At 42.8% G+C, this 16,151-nt stretch overlaps 1 protein-coding gene across 1 annotated transcript in view; it reads right to left on the bottom strand.

Annotated features, from left to right (window-relative positions):
* Positions 1–302: 302 nt before the first annotated feature.
* Positions 303–16,151, bottom strand: part of XDH (xanthine dehydrogenase) — a 47,981-nt gene continuing 32,132 nt past the window's right edge. Inside the window, exons 22-37 of the mRNA XM_058019462.1 lie at positions 15,794–15,918; positions 14,981–15,114; positions 13,485–13,572; positions 12,805–12,891; positions 10,782–10,973; positions 10,153–10,298; positions 9,484–9,565; positions 8,819–8,914; positions 7,965–8,093; positions 6,887–6,961; positions 5,989–6,041; positions 4,785–4,899; positions 4,112–4,177; positions 2,376–2,564; positions 1,778–1,945; positions 303–1,091 (exon numbers count right to left, since the gene is read on the bottom strand). Coding sequence (XP_057875445.1) covers positions 1,041–1,091; positions 1,778–1,945; positions 2,376–2,564; positions 4,112–4,177; positions 4,785–4,899; positions 5,989–6,041; positions 6,887–6,961; positions 7,965–8,093; positions 8,819–8,914; positions 9,484–9,565; positions 10,153–10,298; positions 10,782–10,973; positions 12,805–12,891; positions 13,485–13,572; positions 14,981–15,114; positions 15,794–15,918 — 1,796 coding nt within the window. The 3' untranslated portion in view covers positions 303–1,040. The remainder of the gene's footprint in view (positions 1,092–1,777; positions 1,946–2,375; positions 2,565–4,111; positions 4,178–4,784; positions 4,900–5,988; positions 6,042–6,886; positions 6,962–7,964; positions 8,094–8,818; positions 8,915–9,483; positions 9,566–10,152; positions 10,299–10,781; positions 10,974–12,804; positions 12,892–13,484; positions 13,573–14,980; positions 15,115–15,793; positions 15,919–16,151) is intronic.

Raw genomic sequence — 16,151 nt, forward strand, 5'->3', positions numbered from 1 at the left:
GAACTAAGAAATCTCCTGAAAAGAAGGCAAGGCCATGACAGCAAGGGATTTACCCTAGAGGGCACCCAGAGGCAGCTGATCCCCAGCTGTGCCCTACCTCCTTGCTTAGGCTGGTGTAAATTACCTTGGGAAAATCGATGAGCAAGCTCCTCTGTTACTCCAAGGTCTCTGATGTCCTTTCCTATTTGAAGGATGGGGAGAGAAGTGGAGGTGTGAGATGGGAAAAATATGTGTCAAACAAAGCAGTTGTCAAATCTGTGTCAAACAAAGCAAACAAATCTGTGTCAAACAAAGACTACTTCTTGCTGGAAGTAGTCTTGGTATATTTAGTTTTTATCTTTAATCAGAGAAGACAAGGTAGCACTTGAACTAAAATCTCATTAAAGCCCAGGTGCAGTCATTGAACAAGCAACAGTCATTGAACTTGGGGTAAATCAGTTGTTGGTCACATTTTAGCCTTTTCCTATGAAACTCTTTTGTTACACAGGTAAGACCATCTTCATTAGCCAACACCAAAAGTCCTGCTCATCTTCCTCTAGGATATAGCTGGCTTTGTGTGCAAAGGGGGCACAGCAGGGTCCAGCCCTCAGCACCTTTTAACACCTTCCCCCATCTCAGCTAGAGGACTCTATGTCTGGGATCAACACATTTCAGTCCTTCTTGGAATAGCAGCACCAGGTGATACATCTTTTCCCCATAGCAGGAAAAAGAAGAAACAGCCACTCTGCTATTTCACATTGGCTGGTAAGAAGCATCCTTGCAGCAATTTTATATGAAATCTGTAAGATTTTTCAATTACACCTGGATAACATCACTTTCAACTTAGTCTTCATTTGAATTTACATCACAGCTATAATCTGGCAGCAATTTCCTCTCACAGAGAAAATAATGATTGGACAATTAAATGTGAAAGCTCCATGAATCAGTGGGTGAGCCACATCAACACAGGTTGGTTTTTCTTCTCCATCATAGTCCTACTGCCTTGTGGTTCCTCTGATGTAAGCTCAGTTTCAGCAGAGTTTGCTCCTCAAACGTTCCTCCTACACACGCACACACCATGGCTTAAAGGTCCCTGGCTCAGCAGAAGGGCACTATAAAGAGAAAAAATATTTGAATTAGCAACAAATGAGGGTCCTGTCCAGCGTTCAGCATGTCCCACTGTGCTGCTTTTTTTGTGAAGATAGGAGCTGCTATACCAGTTTTTCCAAACACAGAGATGTCACTCTCATGGCACTTCTGTTAGGGGCCTGATAGTTCAGCCCTGTGACAACACCATGACAGAGCAGCCCAAGAGGAACCAGTGACAGGGATAACTCCTGCACTCCTACAGAGCAAGTCCACAGCTCTAAGGAGACTCCTGTGGCCAAAACATTCAGAAGAAGGGAGTATTTGAAGAAACACTTTTCTCCCTCTCCTTAGCTGAGGGATACCACTAAATCACACCATGGCCCTCACTATATGAGATGATTCTGTGAGAGATGATGGTCAGGAGCATCAGGACAAGCAGCCAGTGTTCCACACACACCACTTGGGGAATGGAATGGACTGAACTTCAGGGATACTGTACAGCCCTTCCTGCAGTGGGAGCCCTGGCAGTGCTGGCCTGGGGATTTGGCTCTCAGCTGATGGCATGGCAAATGAAGGATAATACCCATGAAACAAAACCCATCTGCTGGAGCAGGGACCCAGCCTCCCCATGCTGCCCTAACCCCAGCCCTGGGTCCCTGTGACTTGCAGGCACACTGCCAGGGAGCAGACTGGAGAGCAGGGCTGTTACCATTTTGGTGAAGATGTCCACACAGGCATTGCGGATCCTCTCTGGGGTGGCAGGGCTGTCCAGCCTGAATGACTCTGTCAGGCCAGAGTCCTTCCTCGCTGAGTAGATGGCATCTTTAATGGCATAAAACACTGAGGCAGACAGGAACAGGGGTGGCTCTCCCACAGCCTAGACAGAGCACAAGCAAGAGTGAGCCTTTGCCTTCCAGATGGGAACCTCAGTCTACCAGATGTGCTCAGTGAGATAACATGATGCTAAAACAGCCTCCAGTGTGCCAGGTGTGATCAGCGAGGAAAGACTGAGCTAAATCAACCCTCAGTCCATTTAAAGAAGAAACTGGAAGAAAACACAAGCTTCATCACACAGCAATGCCACTTCAGTTCTGTCTAATGGACAATCAGGACAGCAATGTGCAGGTTACTTCAGTCCTTGCTAACTGGAAAGGATAGTACACACATTTCTGATAAGAAACATAAAAACATCCTGACCTCACAGTAACCACAGCATGATGAGATGAACTGGTTAGACACACAGGATCATGATTTTTATCCCACAGTGTTATGGGGCAGTAAGAGGCCCACAGACCTCACAGGCATACCTTGGATGAGTAAACTGCCTTGCTGTTGGGGCAGTCACGGAGAAGGGACACGTTGAATTCTGTTGGGATGTCTCCAAATGCTGGGATTTTGTACATGCCAGGCCCTCGGGTGTACAAGTTCCCTTCAGGAGAGTAACGCAGCTCCTCCATGGTGAAGAGCCCAATGCCCTGGACAAAGGCTCCTTCTATCTACAAACATACCCAAACAAGGTTACAGGCTCTGTTGTTGTTCTTCTTCTCTGCACAAGGACAAACAATGATGACATCCAACAGGGTTTTCAACCCTTCCCACCTGACTCAAATCCCGCTTTTTATCTCTAAACCCTTGTCCCTTCTGCTGGGTACAATCTTTGCACAATTCCTGTGTTCCCACATAAATGTGGCTGCATTGCCCTGGCAGGTGAAGCAATTTACAAATACACGCAAACAGATTTTCTGTAAACACAGGACAGGAATTTTCTGATGAAGCAACAGAAAAAAAATAAAATCAATGATAAAATATTGATTTCTTCCCAGGCAGGTGAACATTGAATGAGTTGAACTTGCTGATATATCAAAGGACAAGTAGACTAAAAGGACTGAATATGAAACATCTAAAGACAAACTATTTTATGCTTTCTATTTCAGTATAAATGCTTTCCTAAGTGCTGCGTATTATCAGGTCAGCAGCACAGACACCTGCAAAACCACTCCCATATCCATTTAAGTACTAAAAAACTTTGCATATTTTTTCTACTGTAAATTTTAGGAGAAAAAAATATTACAAGAAGAGGATGTACTTGAACAACACTGCACAAAGCAGCTCTGCTCTCTGTGCCCACTCAGGTATCTGACAGCCAGAGCAGTCACAAGCATCCATTGACCCATCTCTGTGTGCTTGTATTCCTGCACTCATGGCACATCCTTTCTCTCCTGTGCCCCCAGATCCTTTGCAGCAATTTGTGGAAGGACACAGGAATTGAAGACCCCTTCGACAGGCTCCATTTAGCCCATCTCTCAACTCCCAAACCTGAATGACAGGCTGCAAAGACACAAAATCCCTCTCTCCCCTTGGACACTTCCAAAAAAAAAACTCTTTCAGAAAAAAACGTCACTTTCAAGGAAATTTCATTTTAGCTGTAGCAGAGCTTTGCAATTCATGCTCTCCTGTCATCCCAAATCCTGCAGCAGCTTCATTTGAGTTACACCATATCAACATCTAGAGTTAGCCAGTGAGCTAAGATGGCTAGATAAGTACACATCTAACAATTCATCTCTTGGTCTGTCAAACAACCCTGGTTTTATTACCTTTATCTGCTAAGAGATAGTGTGGTTATTACTGCACAAAATTTTGAAGTAATCTTGTGCCTGCCCAAGGACTTTGCAAGATAAGTGACTGGTCCAACTTCCTATTGAGAATTCTACACAGCAGCAGCTGGAGGACAGAATTTGCCACCCTAACTCTTTGTGCAGGAGAATTTTCACTAAATTTAATATTGACAGATAGGAATATAAATATCAGGTGTGGGATTTAGCCTGAAAAAAACATCAGTGGGGTGGTAACTGAATATCCTGTAGTCTTATTATGCAAGGCAAAATTCCCCAAACCCTAACAGAATATTTCCCTATGTAATTCTGTGCCAAGTTAAAAAGGGTGTGTTTGCAAAGGCCCATCCTGGAGAGGGTAAATAAAAAGAAAGGCCTGAGAGCAGTGTGATTGCCTTGACATGATGGAAATAGCAATACTTTTCACTTACCTGTCCTATATCTATGGCTGGGTTCAGACTGGTACCAACATCCATAACAATGTCTGTACGAATGTTCTAGAGAACAGGAATAAAGGGTGAATCAGCACAGATCTCTGGAACTGGTCCACCATGGTCTCATGTGAGGAAGAGTATCCAAACACTATCCCACATAATCATATCTCACAGCTGAACTTCTCATACTGATTTTTAATCTGAGTTCACCCCAAAAGTAATTCAATGGAACTCACTGCAGTTTTCCCCAGAGATCTAGTGGACCCAGTTAATATTAATTCCAAGATCCTGGTATCAGTGGCCTGTAGCTCAGCTGATAACCAGCTAGGTCAGATCCTGATTTCATTTTTTTTTTCTTTCTTTCTTTCTTTCTTTCCAGAAGTCTTCAGTGTTATTTTTAATGATTAACTCATTTCCAGGATGTTTCTGTACTTTTGTGCCAGCACAGTGCTGCTATCTCTTACTCAAGCAAATCCAATAACTTTTGCAATCATTCATTAAGCCCCAGATCCCCAGAGGGTAGATAATTATTGTTTTATTACACTTTACGGATTGCTGCACTGCGGAACAGAGGAGTTAAGAAATTTGCTGAAGGTCACACCAGACCAATGACAGAGCCAGGAATGGGCTGACACCCAGTATTTGTTCTGTTTCACTGCTGACCTCTCACCTTGTGGTCACCTGTCAGGCAATCTATCTCAACCTCAGAGCAGGCAACTCCATAGCTGAAGTAGGAGAATGGTTTCCCTTCGTTCTTTTCAAAGTTGTAGCCAACTTCAGGAATTCTTGATACAAAGAGAAATAAAACCACATTTAATTTCATTAAAAAAACCCAAATATAACTACATTGCTACTTAACAAAATCCTTATTCAGTTTTGTTTCATTCTTTCTGTCAAGCCCATGCAGAAATTAAAAGTGTAAACAACTATAAAGAGAAATCTGCTTAATCTACTCTGTATTCCAAAACCTGATTGAAACTATCAAACTGTTTTAGCCATCTTTATTTGCCCATAAATCTCAGGGTTTGTGATGACTATTATCTACCAATCCAGTGGAAAATAATTTGTTTTTAGAGTGCAGTTGAATTTTTCTTTAAGGCCATTAAACTTCAGAACATAGTTAAGCTGAAGCAGAAACTCTATTAAGCTTAGAACTGATTTTAAGCACAGTTAATGGCAAATTTGACTACTTAAACTTTATCTGAAAACTGGTTTATTAAAATGCTGGCAAGTCACTTGGTTAAGAGAAAAAATACATTTCAGGGATGCAACAGAAACTAACACATTATGTATTTTAGCCCTAAATAGGTTCTTCTCAACACTATGCTTATTTATTAATGTCAACCCCTCTGCCTTAAAGATGATGGATCTCTGCTTTCCCCCAGCAGTAAAGCTGACTAAGAGAAGTGCCTAATTTCAGAATTACACAGGGTCCAGCAAGAGTCTGAAGTGGGAGAACACTGCTGGAAACACTGGTATCTGCTCCTGCCACAAGAAACAGGATTTTCCTCAAGGACAACCCTTGTCCTCTCTTATCCTGCATGGCAGTTCTAGTGCAAAACTAGGCCACAAGGCTGACACAGAGCAGAGCCCCAGGCAAAGCTCTGATTTCATTTATGCCTTTTCAGCCCAAGGTCAGCTGGAAAGAAGTCAGATCTACTCCAGATTTACTTGCCCTCAGAGCTGTGCTCCATCAGGAATCAATTCTCGCCAGCCAAGAGGCTGTTAACCTCAGCTTATCACTTGTAGGTAGGAAAGGGAATGCAGCTTTAGAGCTGTTACAGGGGGCTGGGGGCTGTAAATCTTCCCAGAATTTCCCTGGATGCAATCCATGCACTTGAGTCAGTGCCTCTGCAGTGTGAATTTTCACTCACCTATAAAAGCCCGTGGCTGACAGGCTGACACAGCTCTCATAGGCGGTTTTAATCTGGCAACATGAACAAAAGTTTTAAAACGGTGAAATGTAAAACCAGCTCCTTCAAAATAACTGCACAAAAACATTTCCAGGAGGCCTCAAGCAGCAAATATCCAGTGACAGACAGCTGTCACACTACCCAACTCCAGCACTGCCAAATCATGATTGCAGCTGCTTCCCCAAACAGCCCCATCAGCAGCTACCAAGGGCAGAACTCGAATCACTGGCAGAGGATGAGAGCTGCTTGTGTTTGTTTGTCTCTCAGCTACAGGTTAGACTTTTAGCCTCAGGGACAAAGGTTAAATTGACAAGTCATCTTGACTTTAGTGAGGGAAATTCTACCCTGACTTCCAAATCCCAAAGTCAAAACTCCTTGGATGAAGAGCAGCGCCTTACAGCCCATCCATCTCTTCTCATTGAGGGGACAGATATTGCAGACAAGGAGCACTATAGGGGCTGAATGGCAGCTTAACAAGAGCTGTTTATGCTACAGAATCCCTTCATTAAAAATCAGGTTTCCTTGGGAAAAGGAAAGGTCCTTTCCTGTCCAAGACTGTAGCCTGACTACAAAGATAAACATAACCACTCGAGACTTTTGTCTGATGAAGTTTGTCACAGGCAGGCCCCAAAATTTGGAGAAATCTCAGGATTAAATTAATAACTGATGTCTTGGGGATGACCTCTTGTAAGTTTTAATTACTTGGAAGTCTGTGCCAGGTTTGTGTTTCACTGTCTTTGCTCAAATCTATGCTAGCAAGGTGCAGAAGGCCTGGAGGACACACCTGCACACGTGGTTTGCCAATTAAAACAATCTCTGACAATGTCCACTTGTCTCATGACAGACACAAACAGCTTACCCAGTCTTCCCAGGATCCTTTGGGATTAGACTGCTTGATTGGCTCGAGTCTTTTTAGGATAGTCTGACATGCATTCTAGAAACAAAGAGAGTGAGAAGAAATACTTTAAGATTTGAATAGCCAGCTCATGGTATTAAGAGCCCTCTAAGAGTTTTACAGAACCTTGTATTTAAATCAATATTGCCTTCTGGACTTTGGCAAATCATAAAAAGGAACAAAGTTTACAAATGGATGTCTTGCTACATAGGAAGAAATGTTGCCTGAAAAGGATTTTAAAGGAGATTGGCTGTGCTGATAACAGAAAGGAATCCCAAATTCAGCTCAGAACTTTCTGGACCATGACACAAAATATAACAAGTCTGCTCATTTATACATTAACTTAATCTGTACCCTATCTGTACAGGACACCTCAGCATAGCTTACACGATGATCCCTTAACACTGAATGAACAAAAAATTTCTTCCCAAAATATAACCTACTCAGATAAACTGTGCAGAGAATAAAAACAGCCTCATTATTTTACTTTGCAGGATTCACTTCCCCTTGTCTTTTAAACTGAGAATGACCAGTACTAAATTCTTCTTTTAAAATGGAAAAATCACATACCCAGAAAATATATACATTGGTAACTCCACCATGGCAGGCAGCCACGACCATGCCATTGCTACAGCAGAACATTTGCTCTGAGCTGATCAACACTTAGAGCTGGTGGAGAACAGCTCTCAAACCATTTGCTATTAACACATGCAGCAAAATACATTTGTTACAGATAAGGCTGTATTAATTACTTTGAAGCTGGGTATTTAAATGGATGCTTTGTTCTGCTCATTCTGAGCAATCCCAACACTCTATTTTTAGAACTACCAAAGGACTGAAGGAGACTTTCAAATAACTTGAAAAAATATAGTAATTCACCATCTAATGCCAATGCTATACCAGGTAACGTTATGAGACATCCTTACACTATAATTGCCTTTTAATGGTTTTCTTAAGCAACAAGAGACAAATACAGGGCAGCTTTCCATGCCCTGGAGCCCTCCCTTGCCACCCAGTGCTGTGAATAACTCAGCTCCCATACATAGACGGCCATTCCGTTGATGTCCGCGCTGACGGAAGCGGCTGTCGGGGACGTGTTTGGGACAGTGTTGGTGCTGGTCTCACTGATGTAAATTTTGGAGGTGGGGACTCCCAGGGCCCTGCTAGCAACCTGTGAAGCAAACAAACAGTTGGTAAGCAGCACTTCTTATCCATGAGCATTGCCAGTCATTGCTGGCACTGCCAGGATCAACACTGCAACCTGTACCCTCTCCCACCATAAATTTCATTTTTCCTGCAGACTGAGTTGTTCCAGTGACTGAGATCTGGCCAGGACATTGTTATATTTGAATTTCACAGACTGATTGTGTGTGAGCACACACACTTCTGCCACAATGACAGACATTCACTTCATTATTATGAGACCAAATTCTTTCCTCAGCAGTTAAAAAAAATCAGAAGATCAAAAGCCCTATGAGATTTTCCTGTCATTGTCCTGCCAAAGGAATTTTGCTCCCTTAAGCCTTTTTAACTACAAAAGCACCAGCATATGCAGATATATATGTTTTCAATACAACTAATTTTTATATGAAATGGATAGAAACTGCACCTTTATGAGGTGAACTGAAATTGCCAGAGTAGTTAAACTGTGAGCATGACCTGCTTTGTTTACATAATGACATTTAAGATGATGAAGAATCTAATTCTGATACTCAATTGTGATAATACTCTGGAAATCTAGCACTGCTGCTCAAACAATGGAGAGGAATCAGTCCTGATTTGTTACTCTCTGCATGCACATGGAGGAAGTGTCAAGGTGCCTGAGGCAATGCTGTAAGGAAAGTGTAATTGTCCTGAAAAGACATCTTATTCGGTTAAGCCCAAACTCATTATTACCTGAATCATTTTGGTGTGAAGTCCTTGACCCATCTCAGTCCCACCATGTGTAAGTAACACAGAGCCATCTGTATACACATGGAGCAGGGCTCCAGCCTACAACAGGGAACATTAATCATCATAAATTAACTAGTGCAGTACTTAGCAGGCTACAGAGAGAATTCATTCAGAACTAGACTAAGGTTGTGCTTTGGCTCAACTAAAGCCACTTGTTTACACTTGAGATGAGTTTGCTTTACTCTCACCAACTCACTAGATGCTCCAGTGACATAACAAACCCCAGTCAGTATTTTCAGCTCAGAAAGCAGATGAAATAATCCAATTCTGCCTCTGTGGAACACAGATGCACCCTTCACCTCAACTTTCCAACACCACTGACAGTTCATCAAATCAGCTCAAACACAGGGGCAATATTTCTGCTATTGAGGAAGGCAGGAAAATCAACCTAACACAATACCACGGAAATGCAGCTATATTCTGGTTTCTTTTGGACAGTATAAACTGGAAACTGTTGTGGTGCTCATTTTGGCTTGAAAAATGTGTGCTCTTTCTTAACTAATTCACTACTTCTTCAAGAAGCTCCAGTTTGGTACAAATGGAGGAAGGCCTGGGGGAGGCAGCATAAATCCAGCTCTCTAGTGAAAAGGCAAATGACATTTACAGACCTGGTTCAGAAATGGGACAGTGAAACTGATGCCAAATTTGGTAGGAATGATGCTCATCCCTCTCTTTTTCCAGCGGTTCTGCCTGCAAGGAAAGAACATTATTCATACATCCATGAGCTTTTTATCATAAATCAATACTGTGCTTCCCTCTGACTGTGCACCAAATGGAAATTAAACACCTGACTCTGATAAAGACTGAGTTCATCACTAATTTGTATTAAAGGCTTTCTTTGTGTGTTCTGACCAGAGGAAATTGCAACTGAAGATGCTTTCTGCATGCATTATAGAAACAGTTGTCCATACTATTAACTGTTCAGTTGTGTATACAAGCCAACTAAAAAAGTCTATGAGGCAGAGGAAAGCATAAGCAGATTGCCTTGATAGTCATGTGAAAATCCTAGCTGGACTTAACAGACCCCCTCTTCTTTGCTACAGTTCACTTACAAAATCACATCATGCTGGGTCTGATTGTGGCCCTATTTATGCTACCAGCTCACTGATGGACTTTTCCTCTGACAGTGAGCATAAAGGGATTTCAAAAGGAGAAATATTTAGAAGACAGTCTGCAAATATAAGGTGCAACTTCCCATCACTCAAGTTGCTAAGAGAACTTCAGAAGTTAGTAGGCAACAGGTGCACCCAGTGACAAGACAGCTCCAGGGCACCTACTTGTTAAATTCTTCAATCAGTTTCTTCCTGGCGTGATAGCCAGAGCTGGACAAACATTCATCCCAGCATCTTCGCAGAGTAAATCCCTCCAGCTTCTGGTTGAAATGCGTTGTGTCTCCTTCGTGGTACAGATTGAGCTTCCTCACCTTCCCAAAGAGACACAGAAAGGACAGGGCAAGTTTAATGCTTCAGACAAGGAGGGATGAGATCTAAAGTATGTTGGTTCCTGGTTTTACTCCTTGGCTTTCTATAAAGAACCAAGGAGCAAAACAATTAACAAACATATCTGTTTATGGGAAAACATGAACTAAGACATTAAGGCTGAAAATTTTCAGAGATCGGGACTTAAAGCACATTGTCAGTATGATTAAGGTACCTGGTGCCTTTGGACTTTCTTGTCTTTAATATCTATCCTTTAACCAGCTGTTACAAAATTGAGGCTACCAAGGAATTTAATTAAACACAAGATAATACATGCTAGAACATATTTGTCACACAAGTTTGAGATCCTGCTAGGAGCTCAACAAAAATGAAGCAAAATTACTAATGCTTAAAAATTTTGTGAGGCTGGTCAGTTCTCAGAGCTTGTTCAAAGGCAGCACCCCTGGAAGGTGTCCGTGTGTCTGTACCTCCTCAGGGGGCAGGCCACACTTCCGAGCCACGTCACTCATCCAGCACTCAGCAATCATCATTCCCTGGGGCCCTCCAAAGCCACGGAAGGCTGTGTTGGAAGGCAAGTTGGTCTTGCAAACGATGCCCATGCTCCTGACATTGGGGATGTTGTAGGAGTTATCCAAATGTAACAGGGCTCTGTCCATTACCTGGTGAAGAAAAGGAATGGAGGTGGACACATTTTGCATTGATTGGATGTCAGACTTCTCACCAGTGCCAAAACCAGACTGGAAGCTCTGAAGCTAATTTACAACAATCAGCACTTTCTCCAGCACCCTGCAGTGCTGCAGTCAACACAGCTGGATGAGCACTGAGGTGCAGCCAGGCCTGCCTCTCAGGTGCAATGGAATGTCAAGTGCTATCCTCCTGTATGGAATGCAGGGCAACCCAAACGTCTGGGAATGATTGGCATCTGAATCCATTGATTCAGAAGGTTGAACAATTTCTTTATTAAAATATACTATATTACGTTAATACTGTATTATAACTATACTAAAGAGATACTATACTATACAAAAGATACTAAAGAAAAACCCATGACTGTCTGAGCCAGGACACAGCTTTGAGCCAATTGGCCAAGGAGCCAAAACAGTCCTCAGCAGAATCCAATTGACAAATCACTTCAGGTAAACAATCTCCCTAACATATTCCACATGTGCAAAAACAACAGGAACAGCAAGTAGAGACAAGAATTCTTTTTCTCTTCTTCTCTCTGGGCTTCTCCAGGAAAAATCCTGAGAGAGAAAATTATGTCTCTCTCTGTTCAGAGAATGTGAATGCCACACTCCTGAACAACAGGACAATAAGCACACTTCCCTGTTGACTCCTATGGCTCTGGGACAGATTGAGCTTGAAAGTCCTTTTTTGGCCCTGGGCTCATGCTGAGTCAAACTGTCAGTAAATGCCATTGTCTGTCGGGAAGAAACAGAGTTTTCTTTTCACTTCTCACATTTTAAGTAACCTAATACTGGAAAAGTGACTCAAGCACTGGGCTATGGCAGGAAGGGCAAACATATGAAATAAACATTTTCAGTAACTACCAAACTGCAAGATTTGAGATCTTTGTCCACTTATTGTCCACATTGGGAAAGGGCCAGAACTTCTTTCTGGCTTGTGTTTCCAGACTTCCCTTCCAGCAGCAGTACAGAGAGGACATTACACACAACCAAACCTTGTCTCTACATGGAGCACTTTCCAGTCTCCTGATTCAGACATAATCAAAAAGGCAATTACACAGATGTGCTCTCAACCAGGCCCTCAGCTTATGCGAAGACACTTGCCTGTCACTCTGCTCTGCCCAGCACCAGCCACATGGCCAGCATCAAATGTGGTGCTGGTAGAGAGCTCCTGCAGTTCTTTCCTATTGAACAGGATCCATTTTTGCAGAAAATTATCAAAGAGTTGGTGGACTGGAGAAAGTGAGCTAGAATAAACCTGAGTGACACCAGGCTATCGAGTTGGTCACTCACATGACAGAAAAGGAGACTTTTTTAGTCATCAGTGCAAAACTTCTTGCAGACAAACTCAAAACTTGGGCCCATTTTTTGTCCTTACTGCTTGTGAACACAGTGTTGGCTTTAGCCAGTCCTTTACAAGCTTGCCCTGATCAACCTATTGACTGGATGCTTCTTTCTACAAGGAACTCTCTTTCCCCAGAGCTGGGGATCTATCAGCCATCATGCATTGAGCAACAACTTATCCATCATAGCCCTCTGTAATGCAAAGCAAACATTCTTGACCCCTTTGCTCAATCTGAGTTATTACAGCATCCATAAGAATCATGGGGCACATGCCAAGACAGGTCAGTTGGCTCACAGAGCATTTGTAGAAGCTCCAAAAGCCCTTCAAAATCTGTTTTCAGTCATGTCAAAGAGCTGCATGTGCAAGCAATGCTGTAGGCAACAGCTCTCTGAAGGCAGAGCAGAAGGTTGCACAGAAACACACCTTCTACTTAATTAGCCATCAGAAAATTTTACTTACACCATGAGAGAGGTCTACAGAATTGCCCCCATTGCTGTAGTATGACACCTCCAGACTCTTGACTTTCCCATTCTTCATGAAGCCAACCTGTCAAGAGAGTGTCTCCTCAGTAATCAGTTTTCAACAAAATGTTCTGGTTTGTGCTTGCCTCCAAAAACTGAATGGATCTCACACAGGCAGAGAGGGCTGACTGTCCCCAGGGCAGCACAGAGCAGGCTGAGGGAATCCCCCCAGTAAAGAGTTCATGCATGTGTCAATCTTGCTCCAGAGAACTATTCTAAATTAAGTGCTGGCTGCTTACCACAGCCACAATTTCTTCAACAGGTTTTGCTTTCAAAAGCAGCAGCAGTTGGAGGGGGATTGAAGCAGAAGGGAAGTTAACCAAGCATGTTGCTAGAGGATGCTTTACAGGAGTGGGCAAACCTCTAAAAGAAATGGGATTGTCAGCAGGGTCAAAGTCTTGGTCGCAAGGAAGGCAGAGTTATTTATGCTGAGGTCACAAGGAGGGAACCATCCGAGCCAAAATAACTTCTGCAGCACTTTAACAGGAAAAATGCTACAGCCCATTTCCAGTGGGGGAGATCAGCAGTGAAACAACCATAGCAGCATTTTTTCACCATATCTTACTGCTCTCTGATGTCTCAGGGACAGCACATGGACTCTTTCATGTGTGTGCATACCTTGTACCTGCCCAGGAAGGGGTGCCTGCCACCACTGACCAGCATGTCCTCATCTCGATCCAGCATGCAGCGCACCACACGGCCAGTTCTGGGAAAGAACACAGGTTTTTAGGCAAATCCTGAAATGTACAATGCAGCTCCTGCACAACAAGGCTCTTCTCTTTGTCTTCCCAGGGTGGCAGTGGACAGTTAAGGGTAAACTGCTTGGTTCATATATCTTACTCTTAAGAAAAAGGAAGACTGAGTAAAAAAAATATCTCCAAAGCTGGGAGCTGTTTGTGAAAACTCTTGCAAAGACTCTTGTATTAAAAAAAAGGATAATTTCTTTTAGAGATAGATGCTAATAACTGAGCAATCACTGTTTTCCAGACTATTTCTCGAGGCACTCTTTTGGCTTTGAAGAAGACAATGCCACAGGAATTATATAATAATGCAAAGTACTAACTAGCCTTCAATTTGACCTTGTTTTTTATTTGCTTATTTATTATCAAGGAGGAAAACAAGGGGGAGAGTAGGAGTGGTTCTTAATTTTCTAACAATTTTGCCTTCCAAGTGCCCATCTTGAGGTAGTACCAGTATCTAGCAAATGTCATAGAAGTTGTTTTGTAGCCTCCAGGATGTCAAACAGTGGTTTGGCTGGCAGAGATAAAGAGAATAAAAGGATGCAAATGTATTACTGATCAATTAGAGAAAGCAGATTGTTTGCTCAGAACAGTAAAAAATAAAGTCAATTTAAAGACAGTTTCATTTTGCTTGTCCTCATCCAAAGGTATTGTATCAATCTGCTGCTGTGTTGCAAGATACCTCAGCTCTTCCTGATCCCTCATACTGGGAAGGGTAGGGCAGAAATGTCACCTCAGAGGCCATGTCCACCCAAAACCTGCACAGTTAAACATGAGCCCACAGCAAAACTCCAGAAACCAGGAGCACACTTCCAATCTACTCTTGACAAATGGTTGCAACGTAGGTTAATTCCCTGAGCTTTTAGGGGTTTGAAAAGTGTGGGTTCCAAGGCCTGCCATCATTCCTAGGGAAAAATCCCAAGAGGGAGTTTGCAGAAGAGCAGACATATAATGATGCAAGACTGGTGTAGTAGAGTTTTGAACAAAGAAGAGATTCTCATACCTCTATTAAAAAAAATAACCATGGCTGGTGTTGGATTTTGAAATGGTTTGGGGTGAAGTGAGGGGGAAAGGCAAATAACTTGAGATCCAAGAGTTTTCAGAGAGTAAAGAATAAGGAGGTTTTTCCCCTTTTCCTATTAAAAGCTGCCATTCCTACATAAACTTAGCCCCTCTGGGCAGGTTCAATCCCTCCTACCCACTAGGAACCCATTAGACACCTCCTTTGGGAAATCCCAAGCTTGCTCTAAGTTGTGCAGTAAGAAGACAAGCAGAGTATTGAAAAGTGCTCCAGCAGAAATGGTGGAGTAGAAAGAGGCAGCCTGGAACAGTCTGAAGGAAAAAAAATCCCTCTTCCCCCACATCTAAACTTACTTGAAGGCTGCAACAGCCACTACAGATGTCAAAATTGTACTCCTAGTCTCTTTTCCTCCAAATCCTCCTCCCATTCTTTTCACTCGAACCACAACCCGATTTGAAGGCACTCCCAGTGCATTGGCAGCAAACTCCTAAAGAAAAACAAAACAGCAGGACATGTAGGGAGCTCAGCAGGTGTTAGGAACTAAATGCCAACACATTGCCTTCCTGAAACCATTTCAACAGTGCAAACATTGGATTTGATGGAATGGGAGCCAATAAACCCTGCATTTGATCTCTGAGGGGAAAAGGCACGGTGCTGCAGCACACAGGGTCAGATTCAGGAAAAGACTGACACAAGATGAGGTAACCCAGGCACAGGTCTCATTTAGCACAGGTTTTGACATCCATACCACCCTCACTGCATAGAGAGACCTTTGGACACTCTTGGTGAGGCAGTAAACGGAACAAGGACACCCCATGGTGCCAGTAGCCAATCTCATGGAATGGGAGAGCTGGTGCACAGCCAGTGGTTTCACCACCTCTCTTTCTGATGTGTCATTCAAGCATTGTGTCTCCTGAGCAGCTGGGACCCTCCCCAGAAAGGGCTAAGCACATAATCCCTCCTAACAAAGATATGTTGCCAACAGAAATATCCCTGTCACCTGGAAGGAGATGCAGGATGGATAAAGGCTTTAGATCCCATACCCAACTCTTAGCCTATGTGGTTTTTAATTGAAGAATAAAGTAAGAGCAACTATAAAACCACCATTCATCTAGTCTGAAACTGGGAAACAAATGCCTTTTTGGCACCAAGTTAATGAGAAGTACCTGTGTCTTCATCGGGTTTTGAGTTGACACAAAGAGTTCCATCTCACCATCTTCTCCCTTTGGCACAGCCAAAGTACAGTGAGTTTCCAGGTAGAAATGCTCCTGCCCACCAAGGTACATCTCTCCTAGAAAATGGAAATAAATGCCCCACAGAAAGGGCATCCCTGGTGTTATAAGGTGTCACCCATCACATGTTGTCTTCAATCAACTGCCTCCTGTACATGTGTTAAGTGACAACCCTTTGCTTTGCCCAGCACTGGATATCACTAGCTCTAAAATTGACACTTCTGGTTCAATGTCTAAAAAAACAACAAAAAAATAAACTCAAAACAAAACAACAAAACATGATAAAAATTCA

The sequence above is a fragment of the Melospiza georgiana genome, chromosome 3 (assembly GCF_028018845.1).
Source record: "Melospiza georgiana isolate bMelGeo1 chromosome 3, bMelGeo1.pri, whole genome shotgun sequence".
NCBI classification, from domain to species: domain Eukaryota; kingdom Metazoa; phylum Chordata; class Aves; order Passeriformes; family Passerellidae; genus Melospiza; species Melospiza georgiana.